We start from the raw sequence: 13119 nt of genomic DNA on the forward strand, positions 1-13119 counted from the left end.
AGCCAGTGGGGACAGGAGGAGGCCTCAGGAGCCGCCCCCAGGCCCTCAGGAAGGGTCTGCCAGTCTCCAAGGCAAGGGGCAATTCGTCCCAGAGGGGAAACAAGGCAGATGGTGGCCACAGCCAGGGCTTGAGGGGGCATTCAGAGGGGCACGGGGCCACCCCCACCTCGTCCCAGTCAGCCTTCCACGGGGCGGGCCCGAGGAGAAATGGGGGCGTGACTCACAGTCACACACAGCCAGCTCACGCCACCCTGTTCCCCGGCCCAGAAGCCTCACAGGGGACCTGGCAGCCCCCGGGAGTCCGGGCACTGGGGAGGGGCATGCCCTACAGTCCAGGGGTCACCCGGAGAGACTCAAGCAGGCAGTTGGAGTCTGGCTACAAATTTTATTCAGTACAAATAGCACCGAGCCCCTGGGGCTCCCCCAGTGGAGGGGGCTGCCATCCCAGACCCCCGCCGCCCGCCCTTGGCTGCCCGTGTAGTGTGTGGGAGCTGGGACATGGCCCAAGGCCCCCCCGAGAAGCCGGGCCAGGCCCCGGGTTTGGACCCAGGAGCCCGCTGTGGTGGGCCTGAGACCAGCTGTGGTCAGTACGCAGGTGGGTGAGTGACGGCCTTCAGATGAGCACGCTGGACACAGGCACCCGGGTAGAGCGGCCTCGCTGGGGCACCACGATCCGGTCATCTTCGGGCCCCGGCTCGTGCAGTAGACCTGGCGGGGGAGGGGTCAGAGCCAGGCTTAGATGGGCAGACAGACACAAAGCCTGGGAGGGGACAAACAGGCGGTGGGAAACGAATGGGGCCTCAGAGCTGTGGCCACAGCGGGACGCGAGCTTGTCGGCCTGGCAGACCCGAAGCTAGGTGAAGGGAGAGCTGTGGACAGAGACGCCAGGTACACAGGACGGGACACGGATGAATGAACAAGCAGGCAGTGTCATGAAGGTGGCCAAGGAGCCGTGCGTGGACAGAGGACAGGCCCCACTGACCCTGTGCGTGCAGCTGGGCCTGCTGGCGGTCACCCTCAATGAAGATGGCGGTACCCAGGAAGGCCGCGCCGCCCAGGGCCCCGACAAAGGCGCAGAGCATGAGCGAGAACTGCAGGGCCCGGAACTCGGACAAGAAGGAGGGAGGCCAGTTCCGGCGGAGGCGGTCGGAGATCTATGGGGACACGGGGAGAGGAAAGCCAGAAGAGAGACTTGGAGAGGGCACTGAGGACAGGGGGCACCGAACTCCAGCAGAACAGAGGCTGGAGCCAGGAAGGGAGGGTGTCGACCTCCAGGGAGAGGTCCGTGGCCTCCGTAGAAACTCGCAAAGACCAAGTTCTTCCTGTCTAGCTGAGGATCCCGGGGGAGGGGTGCCTGGCACCGACCACACTGAGGCCTAGCTGGGGCCTCAGCCCAGGCTTGGGCCACGGACCACCGGCCAGAGCGAGGAACGCAGGGTGCTGACCCCACCCCCAGGCCCAGCAACAGGGCCGTGCTCACCAGGCCAATGAGGTAGGGGCTCCCAGCGTCGCCCAGCAGGTGGGACAGCACGATCTGGAAGGCCTCGGCGGTGGAGCGTCTAGTAGGGATCACCACATACTGGGAGGAGAACAGAGACGAAGGGCACAGAGGGGCCAAGGCTCGCTCGGCTGAGGGCAGAGTGAACCCCGGCCCAGAGATGTGACTGGGTGAAGGGCTCAAGGCCCTTCTGGGGCTGAGTTCTGAGGAAGGGGTAGAGGCCACAAGTCAAGGTGAGGGCGCCCTCCCACACCCACTCCCTGCTCCTGTCAGCTCCGGCCACGCCTGGAATGGCCCGCCGACTCACCAGCAGAATATCGGCCACAATGGCCCAGTTCATGGACAGCAGTGTCTCTCCAATAAAGATGAAAGTCTGGGGGAGCAGAGGGTGGTGGGGAGCAGGGTTACTCTCAACACGAGAGCAAACACAACGAGGCCCACCTATTAACTCAGTCCTCACAACACCCCTGTGGGACAGGAACTGTTATTCCCTTTTTACAGATGGAGGAACAGCACAGAGAGGTGAGTCACTTGGCTAATGCCACACAGTTGGGAAGGGCAAGACCTGAAACTCACACCCAGGCATCCCACTCTGTAGTCAGCTCGGAACCACTGCGGGCTGACCCCGTCCCGCCCAGTGCACATCCTCCACCCTGGACCCGAAACGGCCCCCTTGGTACCCCCTGGCTACTCACGTAAGTGGCCACGATGCTGCCACGGGCACAAGCCACGGCCAGGAAGAGGAAGGGAGCCGAGCCCAGGAGGCCAGCGGCACAGACCAGCGGGTCCGCCCGGGGATTGGCGCGGCGGAGGCGGCGGCTGATCTCCACACCCAGGCCCACACCCAGGACCCCGGTCAGGCAGGTGATGAGCCCAAAAATGAGGCTGGGGGCAGGGGGACGGGCATGTGGACACGTCCGTCTGCCTGCAAAGTCCCCTAGCCTCACCCCTCTGGCCTGGAGAAGAAGATGGTTTGTCCCAGCCACCTTCACGACCCAGGTGTACGCGGGCACCACACCCCACGGGCAGAGAGTCCCCATCGCCCTACTTCCCGGACCGGGACCCCGACACTCTGGGAGAGGAGAAGAGCTGGGGGCTGGGGTTCCAACTCCCTCGGTCTGGGTCTGAGGCATCCCCTTCCCAGCGGGCCCCCTGCCCCCTGCAGGCCACCCACCCCAGCCCCCACCGCGGACCTGTCAGAAGAAGAGCAAGAGTCTCCAGGAAGACAGGGGGGCGTCTCCCCCAAGACCACACGGGAGCGCAGCAAGAACGCAGGAGCCCAAAGCGCCAGGGAGCCCGTGACAAAGGCCACAGCAGTGAAGCCCAGGGAAGACAGGACAAAACTAGGGCTACAAAGACAGTCGGGAGGGAGGAAGTCAGACTCCACTGAGGTGTCGGGTAGGGGCTCTGCCCTCCTCTCCTGGCTATTTTCCTAGGGGCAGGGCCCTGGGTGTGGTCGCTGTCCTGGCTCTCAGGATCTGGGCCTGTCATGCAAGCAGCTGCCACCGGGGGCGGTAATGACGGAATTACTAGCTTTTGACGTTTGGCCAGGTGACAGGAGAGAAAACAAAGACCCCAGTAAATGTCAACCCAGTTGTCAGAGCCTTGCTGGGGATCTAAGATGACAGGTTAGGATGGAATTAAACTCACTTTCTTGCCAGAGCCCTCAGATCCGCCCACCACGAGGTGGGGTGCAGGGGTGGCGAGTCCGAGCGGCGCTCCACAGCCCCCCTGGGCGGCTCTCGCACTACCAGGAACAGCAGCAGGACAGCCACCACGCCTAGACCTGGTGTCACCTGGGGAAAGAGGGGGCTTCAGGATGGGCACATGCAGAGACACACTTAACCCCGAGGGCTGGGGGAAAGGGAAGGGCGGTGAAGGCCACTCAGGCCCCAAGACCTCGGACACCCGGACACCCAGGAGCGCCTGCCTGCTCAAGGTCGCCAAACCTGCCACTGGGGCCGGGGGTGGGGCGAACGCCTCTGGGGGCCACCCCAGTTCTGCAAGCCTAACGGCTCCCTCTTTGGTAACAGCACCTTAATTTTCTTTTGGGAAACCACTCTCCCCACTTTTCTCAATCCATGTGGTTCAAAGAGGGCAGGGCTTGTAACCCAGGCTTGGCCGGCAAGAGTGTTAACTTCCCCGGCCTCGGTGAGTGAGTCAGTGGCCGGCACGTGATCCGTGTTCAGCTAATCAGATACTATCCGGGACTATTGCTCAAGGATCCAGGGTGCCCAAGTTTCTAAATGGGAAGATAAACGTGTGGCGTCTTCACTTGCTGGAGAGAACAAAGGCAGCACAGAGGTAAGCAGGGCTAAGAAAAGGATGATCAAATTCCTGTGAGTGGGAGTCCTGGATCCAGCTCTACCTGAAGCTCACCTGGGGCTTTCCAGTAGGAGAGCCAATCCAGTCCCATCTGAGGGCTTACACTTTTACAATGGGCTTCTGTCACTTGCAACCAAGAGTTCTGTCTAGCACATGGCTTTATGGTGAGGGCAGCCAGGCTTCCCCCGGGCTTGGCAGAGCGAGCACTGCCTTCAGACAGGGTGTCTGAAGTGACACAAGGGGGAATCGGGGACAATGTTGCTGACCCTCCCCCAGGCCGTGAGCAGACTCACCCTCAGAGCCCAGTGCCAGTCCCCAGCCACGTCCTTCACTTTGGACCCTGCGATATAACCCAGACCACTGGGGCAAAGAAGGACCGCTGGTCAGTCGTGCCCAGGGCCAGGCCCCTCAGCCTCCGCAGCAGGCAGGCCCAAGGCCCACTCACCTGCCCACCGGGATGGCAAAGTAGAAGACACTGAGCATGCGACTCCGCTGGTCTGCCACGAAGAGGTCCGCAATGAGGGTGGGCGCGATGGTGGAGTAGCTGGCCTCCCCGACCCCCACCAGGCCCCGAGTCAGGAGGAGCAGCCAGAAGCGCTGGGAACGAGACGGGGTGGGGAGATGGCCACCCAGCCTGGAGCCAGCCTCCGGCCTATCTCACCGGCCAGTTCCAGAGAGGAGGCAGGGATGGCGGGAGAGGCCGGCTTTACAATCAGACACACCTACGCTGGAGTCCCGGTCCCCCGCTTACTAGCTGTGACTTGGATAATGCAGCTTAACCTCTCTGAGCCTCGGTTTCCTAATCTCGATAAAGGGGATAATATCAACTTGTTCATATAACTATCGTAAGGATTGGATGATATAAGGTCTATTCATTACCTTGTGCCTGGTAAGTGCAAAATGAATCATTTCTATCCTGCCCACCCCACCCAATAGTGAATAATGACCTTAGGTCATTTGTCTACCAAAGCCCCCCAAAGCCAGGACAGAGTACGTCCCCCAAGGAGTGTGCCTGGGGCTGAGGACAGAGCTCGGGGGCAGAGAGGAGAACAGAGGAGCTTTTAAAGGAGCAGAGAAGCAACAGGCAGGGCGGCAGCAGGAAAACCAGAAGGATGGCGTCACCGACGTTAGAAGAGTTTCCAGAAGGGAGAAGTGGGTCAGTGGAGCCAGAGGCCCCCAGGAGCCCGGCGAGAAGAGGACTAGGAAGTAGGAGCTACGTTTAGCAACGGCGAGGTCACTGTTGACTTTGGCAATGGAGTGGTGGGGGCAGCTCGGCGGGCAGCGCTCAAGGGGCAGTGGGAGGGGCGTGCCAGCAAAGGGACAGCCTCTGCCCGGCTGCTCCTGCACCCAGACTGGAGCTCGGCCAGGGGCCTTTCGGGAAGTCTGGCCAGACAGGGGAAGGGGGGACAGGGCAGCCTGGGCAAGGTCTGTTCCACGGAAGAGAAAGAGATGGGAGTGGGTGGGGGTTCAGTCAGTGGGAGGAGTCGGCGGCCAGGAGGAGCAGGGGGGACAGACAGAAGGTTCCGAAAGGAGAGGGGAAAGGACAGGGTGGGCCGATTAAGTCAGGCAAACAGGAGCGAGACAGCAAAGTCCTCCAGGCTCAGTCTGCAATGACTCCAAAGAGCAGAAGCCAAGATCGATGAGGGAGTGGAGGGGCCAGAAGCAGGAGCCATCGGGGGGCCTCACCTCTCTGGGGATGAAGGACGACCCCAGTGTCACCAGGGACCAGAAGGCAATGCCTCCGCACATGAGATACTTCCGATTATACCTGTCACCCAGGTAGCCAAACACAGGCGCCAACACCATGTAACTGGAGATGAACACTGAGGGGAAGCAGAGAGTCACAGCCCAGCCCCGGCCCCCTGCCCACCCCCCCTCCCAGCTCCAGGAGGGCAAACGGGGGCCAGAATAACCCCCACCCTGAAACTATCGGAGCTTCCTGCCAGGGGCAGTCCAAGCCCAGGTCAGCGTCTCTGAAACCCTCCGCTGTAGAATGGATGGCTCAGCCCTGCACACTCGGCCTTTCCTCCCACCCAGCCAAGTACGAAATCCAGCCTCCATACCACGTTCCGCCCTGCGCCATCTGACTGGACCCCTCCCTGCCTCTCCCACCCAAGCTCGCCCCTTCCTCTCTCTGCACCCCAGCGGCTCAACAGCCAAGCCCAGCGCCATCTTGGGGCTTTGGGCAGCAGCTGTCCTCTCTGTCTGGAACACTCTGTCCTCTCCTCTGAGTGTCACAGAGCTTAGCAAGTGCAGGTTCCAGCTGAGACACTTCTCCAACCACCACACATCCAGTCTCTACCACGTTTACCTAACACTGATCCCTATGGAAAACTATCACATTAGCAGTTCAGGTGTCTATGGGCTGTTGCCCACTCAGGCACAATAGAACATCAGCATCAGCTCCATTAACACAGTGACCTTGCCTATATGAGCCATGACTGTATTTTCATTATTTAATACACGGCCTAGCACACAACAGGTGCTCAATAAACATGTGTTGGATGAAAAGGTGAACGGGGCTGCTGAGAAAGACTTGCTTCTTCTCTAACTCAACCACGCTTTAGAGTTTAGAGTTTTGCAAACCATGACCTATGATTCCATTCTCGTGTCTCCTGTCTTTGCCTTCAGTATCTGCAGTTCCCTGTTGGCCTGGACTGGAGCAAAGAGCACTGCAAGACCTCGACTCAAATTCCTCTTCTGCCTCTAACTTGTTGTGCAACTGCAGGCAAGCCTTAGCTCTTCTCCAAGCCTCAGTTTCTTTATATAATACTAACTACTTCCTCCCTAAGACTAACACCCATTCCTTGGCTGATGGAAGGATTTAAAGACAATGGACATAAAAGGTCTTGGACAAGTTCTGTGGATGTTATCACCACTTTCTCCAGGGCCGGGCACATAGTAGATGTTAAAAAAACACTCAAGAAATGAAGGCCTGACCTGTGGTGGCGCAATGGATAGGGCGTTGACCTAGACTGCTGAGGTTGCTGGTTCAAATCCCCAGGCTTGCCCATCAAGGCACATACAAGAACCAGAAGCAGCTACTAAAAGATGATGTTTCCTGCTCCCCCTTCCTCCCCACTCTTTCTCTCCTCTCTAAAATGAATAAATAAAATCTTAAAAAGAAGAAAGAAAGAAAGAAAGAAAGAAAGAAAGAAAGAAAGAAAGAAAGAAAGAAAGAAAAGAAAAAGAAAAAGAGGATTTGGCCCTGTCTTTCCCTCTCTCACAAATCCCAAAGTTCTAAACAAGTTTCACTCACCTCTCCCCATTCCAGAAACCCCCTCCTGCCAGTGTTTCTTGGGTGCCTACCATGTTCTCAGCACTGCACTGTATTCCACACTTCACAAGCATTGTCTCATTTCATCCTCACATCAACCCCCGGAGCGGATCTGGGTTATTACTAGTTCCATCTCACTCACAAGGAAAGTGAGGCTTAGAGAGGTCGAGGGCCTTGCCTACCATCACACTGTGAGTAGAATGCTGAGATTTAAACCTAGGTCTGTCTTAAACATTACACTAAACTGACTCCCTCTTTAAACCAGGTATGCTAATTGACCAGAACAACTTCAGAGCAGAATCAGGGCCACCCTTTCCCCTAGCTCTGGCCACTATTCCTCCATCAGTGAGGGCCCAGGCACGCCAGCATGTGGCCCCTACTGGGGTAAGAAAAGGAGAAATAGCTAGCTGCTCCTTACCCGGGAGGGGCCGCTACTCACCGGTCTGGATGAGGCCGGAGCTACTGTCCCCGATATCGAAGAACTGCTCAATGTCCGGAAGGACGCCTGGGAAGAAGACTCAGGATGGGCTCCGCAAGGCCGCACCTTTGGGACCCCGCCTCCTCCCCCACGTCTAACTCAAGTCAGTACCAGCCACGGTGAAGCGGTCCATGTAGTTGAGGAGGTTAATGTAGCACAGCACGGCCACTATGAGAGCCGAACGGCCCGCAGACAAGCCCGTGATGCGCTGCAGCTCCTCCTGGTCCGGGACCTCCGGAACCTGGGGCTTCGGGCTCCCCGTGGACCCCGGTAATCCCGGGGTGCCGGGCACCGGCCCGTCGTCCGTGTCATCCGCCTGGCTGAGGAAGGGCTCGTTTTCGGACCCGGTCATGGTCTCGGGGACCGCGCGCGCCTGCGCTCCGGTCCCACCGACGATCCTACCTGCGAGAGGAGGAGGCTGGAGAAAGGAGGGTGGAGGGAACCCAGGCGAGGGAGCTGCGCGCCCAGACGGGTGGGAGCTCGCCCCGAAGCACAGAGCACGGCTGGGATGGAACCCGGGCCCGTCCCCGGTCTCGCCCCCCGTCCCGGCAGACACCGCGCGGAGGGGACGAGCGGAACTCGGGTGATGTCGGGGACAGGAGAGCGCGCAGGAGGACGCGACCGTCCCCACCCCCCAGGTGGAGGCCACCCCTCACCCCGGGTAGGAGCCCGCTACACTCGCTGGAGTTCAGCCCCGACGCTGCGCCGCGGCCGCCGCCATGATGTCTGACAGTCGGTCATGTGACGATGGAGCTCGGGTGTTGGACGCCACCGCATGCAAGCTTTTGACACATGACGGCCGCCCCACTGCGAAGCCGCGGCCCAGGGCCGCGCATGCTCCTTCGGCTTCCCCGCAGGCTCCTGCGCCACGTGACTGCCTCGCCGTCGCCGGGGTAACCACGGAGCGTTCGCAGACTCCTGGAGCCCCGCTGCCCGCCGCGGAGTCACCGCCCAGACAGCCACGCTAAAGGCAGTGTGGGCGGGGTTGGTGAAGTTGCCCAACCCTCTGAATCTCGGCTTCCTTATCTGCAACACCCACTTGGCTGACTTCTTCCCAAACGAGATAATGGAATGTTAAGAGGTTCTGGGAATAGTAAATATTTCTAGAAATGCCAATGAGCAGTTCTCGCTCTCTTAAGTGATTATTCTCTCTTCTTCAGGGTCTGATTTGGGCTTCATACATGCTCACTGAGTGTTGAATGAATAAATAAATGAGTGAATGAATGTTGAGCAGCCACCTCTAGCTCTGGCCTCTTGCTCAGCCCCCTTCTGTCGCTCTGATCCCCCTAACAGCTGCCTGTAAACTTAGCTTTCGCAGTAGACGCTGAAGGGAACGTCTCCAGAACCCCAGCCCGGGTCTGGAGTGGGTTTTCCTCACCACCGTCTGGGAGCCAAGCTCTTGCGCCCTCTGGCGGTCTTGTATGGGGCAAGCAGGGACTTGCCCCTAAGGAGCTGCAAGACGGGGACGCAGGGGGGTTGCAAAGCAAGACCACAGAGGCCTGGCATCAAAGGACAGCCTGGCGTGGTTCCTTATGCACACCGCCCCAGTCTCCAAGATGCAGCTTATAAACACACACTCTAAATAAAATTAGTATAGTTCTATGCAAACGCTGCTTCAGGAACCCCCTGCCAACCAAGAGCTCTACTGAAACCCTGGAGTCTCACGGGGAGAACGTGAGGCCCCCAAGGGGCCTTACTATGAACTATTTTGAGTCAAGGAGACCCCTCATTGGCATTGTCCCCGGAGATACTTTATGTTTCAGAAACTAAACCAGGCCTCCCCTCCGCATTTAATGGGAAGAGATGGAGAGAAACTTCAGATTGCAGTTACTGAATTTCCTCAGCAAAATATTGAGCATCTATGAGCTTGGCATTGTCAGGCAAAAGCAGGTTTAGTCCGTGCCCGTATCAATCTTATCTGAGGAGACACATGTAAAATCACACCTGTGAGATGCAAAGGCAAGCCACAGACTGGAAACAAAGATTTGCAAGGCATGTAGCTGACAAAGGACTTATACCTTTCCAGATGTAAAAAGAACTCTTACAACTCCATAAAAGAAAACACAGTTTTTTAAATGGGCAAAAGATTTGAGTAGATATTTCAAAAAAGATACACGAACGGCCAACAAATATATGACACTATTGGTCATTATGGAAAATGCAAATTAAAACCACAATAAGCCCTGGCTAGGTGGCTCAGTGGATAATTCTTTGTCTCAGCACACTGAGGCCATGGGTTCAATCCCCAGCCAGAGCACATAACAAGAAGCAAGCAATGAGTACACAACTAAATGGAACTAAGTGGAACAAGTTGATGCTTCTCTCCCTCTCTTCCTTCTCTCCTCTCTCTATGAAAAAAACTTTTTAAAAAAATACAATAAGCCTGACCAGGCGATAGCGCAGTGGACAGAATGTCAGACTGGGACGCAGAGGACCCAGGTTCAAAACCCCGAGGTCGCCAGCTTGAGCGACCTGGTTTGAGCACAGTTCATCAGCTTGAGCCCAAGGCACTGGCTTGAGCAAGGGGTCACTCAGTCTGCTGAAACCCTCTGGTCAAGGCACATATGAGAAAGCATCAATGAACTAAGGTGCTGGAACAAAGAATTGATGCTTCTCATCTCTCTCCTTTCCTGTCCGTCTGTCCCTCTCTGTGTGTGTGTCTGTCTCTGTCACCAATAAATAAATTAATAAACAAATAAATAAATAATACAATAAGCCTGACCTGTGGTGGTGCAGTGGATAAAGTGTTGACCTGGAATGCTAAGGTCGCCAGTTCGAAACCTTGGGCTTGCCCCAGCAAAACACATAAGAGAAGTAGTGGTAACCAGTTGATGCTTCCTGTTCCTCACCCCCCCATACACTTTTTATCTCTCCTCTCCAAAATAAAATCCAAAATAAAACTTTGTCCGACTGGTGGTGGCACAGTAGATAGAGCCTCCACCTGGAACATTGAGGTCCTGGTTTGAAACTTCAAGATCCCCAGCATGAGCACAGGATTGCTGACTCATGTGAGGGGTCACTGGCTGGACTTGAGCAATCCCTACCCTCAGTCAAGGCAGGTATGAGAAGCAATCAATGAACAACTAAAATAACCAACTACGAGCTGATGCTTCTCACCTTCTCTGCTCTCTCTCTTTCTCTAACAAATATAGTAACAAAACAAAACTCTTGAACTGTAAATTTAAAATCAGTGAATGTTTGGGCATATAAAGTAAACTCCAGTAAGTTATTTAAAAACAAGTAAAGCCTGTAGCCCAAACAATACCACTGGATCTATGAAAATAAAACTTTCTCGTTATAAAGACAAGGCCTGACCTGTGGTGGCGCAGTGGATAAAGCGTCGACCTGGAAATGCTGAGGTCGCCGGTTCGAAACCCTGGGTTTGCCTGGTCAAGGCACATATGGGAGTTGATGCTTCCTGCTCCTCCCCGCTTCTCTCTCTCCTTTCTAAAAAAATAAATTAAAAAAAGTAAATAAATAAAGACAAGTATTCTGATGCTAATTGGTTTTGCCAAATGTGGAAAATAATCAGCTCTTCTCTGAATACAGGTGCTTTTTAAAATTTGATGGATCTCTTGATTAAAATTTCTTTGAGGTCAGATAAATAAATGTCTGTACAGGTCTGTTGGTTAAAACTGGAGGCTAACTTTTGCTCTATTTGCTTTGGAAAGTGTGGATTTTGAAGAAGCATATGGCAATGATTTGAAAAAATTTCACTTATGACAAGTGCCACAAAAAAAGTAGTCTGGCATATGAGAATTATAAGGACCTGATAACAGGGACCTTTGATCTGGTCCGAGGGGTTGAGAGCCCCTCAGGAAGTGGTCCTTGATCTTAGATGTGGGGGATGGGCAATTACTGACATCCCAGGGAAAGAGAAGAGAGCAGTCCAGGCAGTGGAAAGCATGTGCAAAGGCCCTGCCACAGGAAGAAGGATAATAAAGAAAAGGATTGAAGAGAGGGCAATGTGAAGAGCAGTAAGAGAGAAGTCTGCGGGGAGCAATCAGGGGTCAGGCTGGAGGGGGCCCAGGCTATGTGAAGGACATCCTTTACTTTAAAATCAGATTTGCATTTGAGACCCCTCTGGCTGCAGTGTGGGTGGACCGGAAGGGGCCAGCGGGGCAGCAGAGCACCCTGTCAGGTGGCTGTGGCACTCTCTCGGCGGCTGGCAGTGGTGGCTTGCATCAAGATGGGGTGGAGGGAGAGAAGTGAACTGCTTTGAGGGCCGTCTAGGGCAGTGAAGTTGATTTGGTGATGGAATAAAAATGGAGTGAAATAAGTCTCAAGAGTGAAGGTTAGGGCCCTGGCCAGTTTGCTCAGTAGATAGAGCATCAGTCCAGCGTGTGGACATCCAGGGTTTGATCCCCGGTCAAGGCATACAGGAGAAGCAACCATCTGCTTCTCTTCCCCGCCCTCTCCTGTTTCTCTCTCTCTTCTTGCAGCAGTGGCTTGATTGGATCAAATGTTGGCTCCGGGTGCTGAGGAGAGCTCAGGTGATTCGAGCATCAGCCCCAGATGGGGGTTGCCAGGTGGATCCCCGTCAGGGCGCATGTGGGAGTCTGTCTATCTCCCCTCCTGTCACTTTAAAAAATAAAAAGAATGAAAGTTCAGTTCCTAGCTTATGCAGTAACATGGGTGGTAGTGGGATTCTTCGAGACAAGGAGCTTATTTATTCACCCAACAAACGTTTGTTACTTAACTCCTGAGCCAGACACTGAACATGGATCTAAGAAAAACAAGATAAAGTACAGTCATGCATCACTTAACAAAGGGGATACATTCTGAGAAACGGGTCAGATGATTTCATCGTGCAAACATCACAGGGTGAGTGCATTTACACAAACAGCACAGCCTACTACACACCGAGGCTGCATGGTGCAGCCGAATGTTCCTGGGCTACAAGGCTGTGCAGCCGGTCACTGTGCTGAATACTGGTGGCAGTGATAACAAAAAGGATTTATGTATCTAAACATAGAAAAGATACTGTAAAAATACGGTATAAAAGATCAAAACTGCCTGACCAGGCAGTGGCGCAGTGGATAGAGCGTCGAACTGGGATGCAGAGGACCCAGGTTCGAGACTCAGAGGTCACCAGCTTGAGTGTGGGCTCATCTGGTTTGAGCAAAAAATCCACCAGCTTGAACCCAAGGTCGCTGGTTCCAGCCAGGGGTTACTCAGTCTGCTGAAGGCCCGTGGTCAAGGCACATATGAGAAAGCAATCCATGAACAACTAAGGTGTCGCAACGCGCAATGAAAAACTAATGATTGATGCTTCTCATCTCTCCCCGTTCCTGTCTGTCCCTGTCTATCCCTCTCTGAATCTCTCTCTGTCTCTGTAAAAATAAATAAATAAATAAACAAAAAGATAAAAACTGATACGCTTACCATGAATGAGCCTAGAGGACTGGAATTTGGTCTGAGTGAGGGAACACAAAGGCCTAGGCCGTTACTGAATGCTGCTGCAGACTTTATCAACACTGTAAACTGAGGTGACACCAAACAAAAATTGTTTCTTCAATAATACATTAACCTTAGCTTACA

At 55.0% G+C, this 13119-nt stretch overlaps 1 protein-coding gene across 1 annotated transcript; it reads right to left on the reverse strand.

Moving 5' to 3' along the window:
• Window positions 1–365: 365 nt before the first annotated feature.
• Window positions 366–8387, reverse strand: SPNS1 (SPNS lysolipid transporter 1, lysophospholipid). Its single transcript, XM_066383170.1, has 13 exons — window positions 8235–8387; window positions 7690–7980; window positions 7540–7605; window positions 5510–5646; window positions 4269–4420; window positions 4117–4183; window positions 3149–3294; window positions 2692–2847; window positions 2194–2383; window positions 1806–1871; window positions 1481–1579; window positions 983–1154; window positions 366–708 (listed from the first exon to the last, which is right to left on the reverse strand). The coding sequence occupies exons 2-13, from the start codon at window positions 7928–7930 to the stop codon at window positions 614–616; spliced, it is 1587 nt and encodes a 528-aa protein (XP_066239267.1). The 5' UTR covers window positions 7931–7980; window positions 8235–8387; the 3' UTR covers window positions 366–613.
• Between the last annotated feature and the right edge of the window lie 4732 nt (window positions 8388–13119).

The sequence above is a fragment of the Saccopteryx leptura genome, chromosome 4 (assembly GCF_036850995.1).
Source record: "Saccopteryx leptura isolate mSacLep1 chromosome 4, mSacLep1_pri_phased_curated, whole genome shotgun sequence".
NCBI classification, from domain to species: Eukaryota; Metazoa; Chordata; class Mammalia; order Chiroptera; family Emballonuridae; genus Saccopteryx; species Saccopteryx leptura.

Bases quoted from the DNA above. Each gene is read 5' to 3' on its own strand.
- SPNS1 (XM_066383170.1), bottom strand. From the start codon at position 7,930: ATGACCGGGTCCGAAAACGAGCCCTTCCTCAGCCAGGCGGATGACACG. The intron at 4,184-4,268 runs GTGAGTGGGCCT...TCTTTGCCCCAG, and splicing joins TTTGCCATCCCGGTGGGCAG to TGGTCTGGGTTATATCGCAG. The intron at 2,384-2,691 runs GTCCGCGGTGGG...CCCTGCCCCCAG, and splicing joins TCTTGCTCTTCTTCTGACAG to CCTCATTTTTGGGCTCATCA.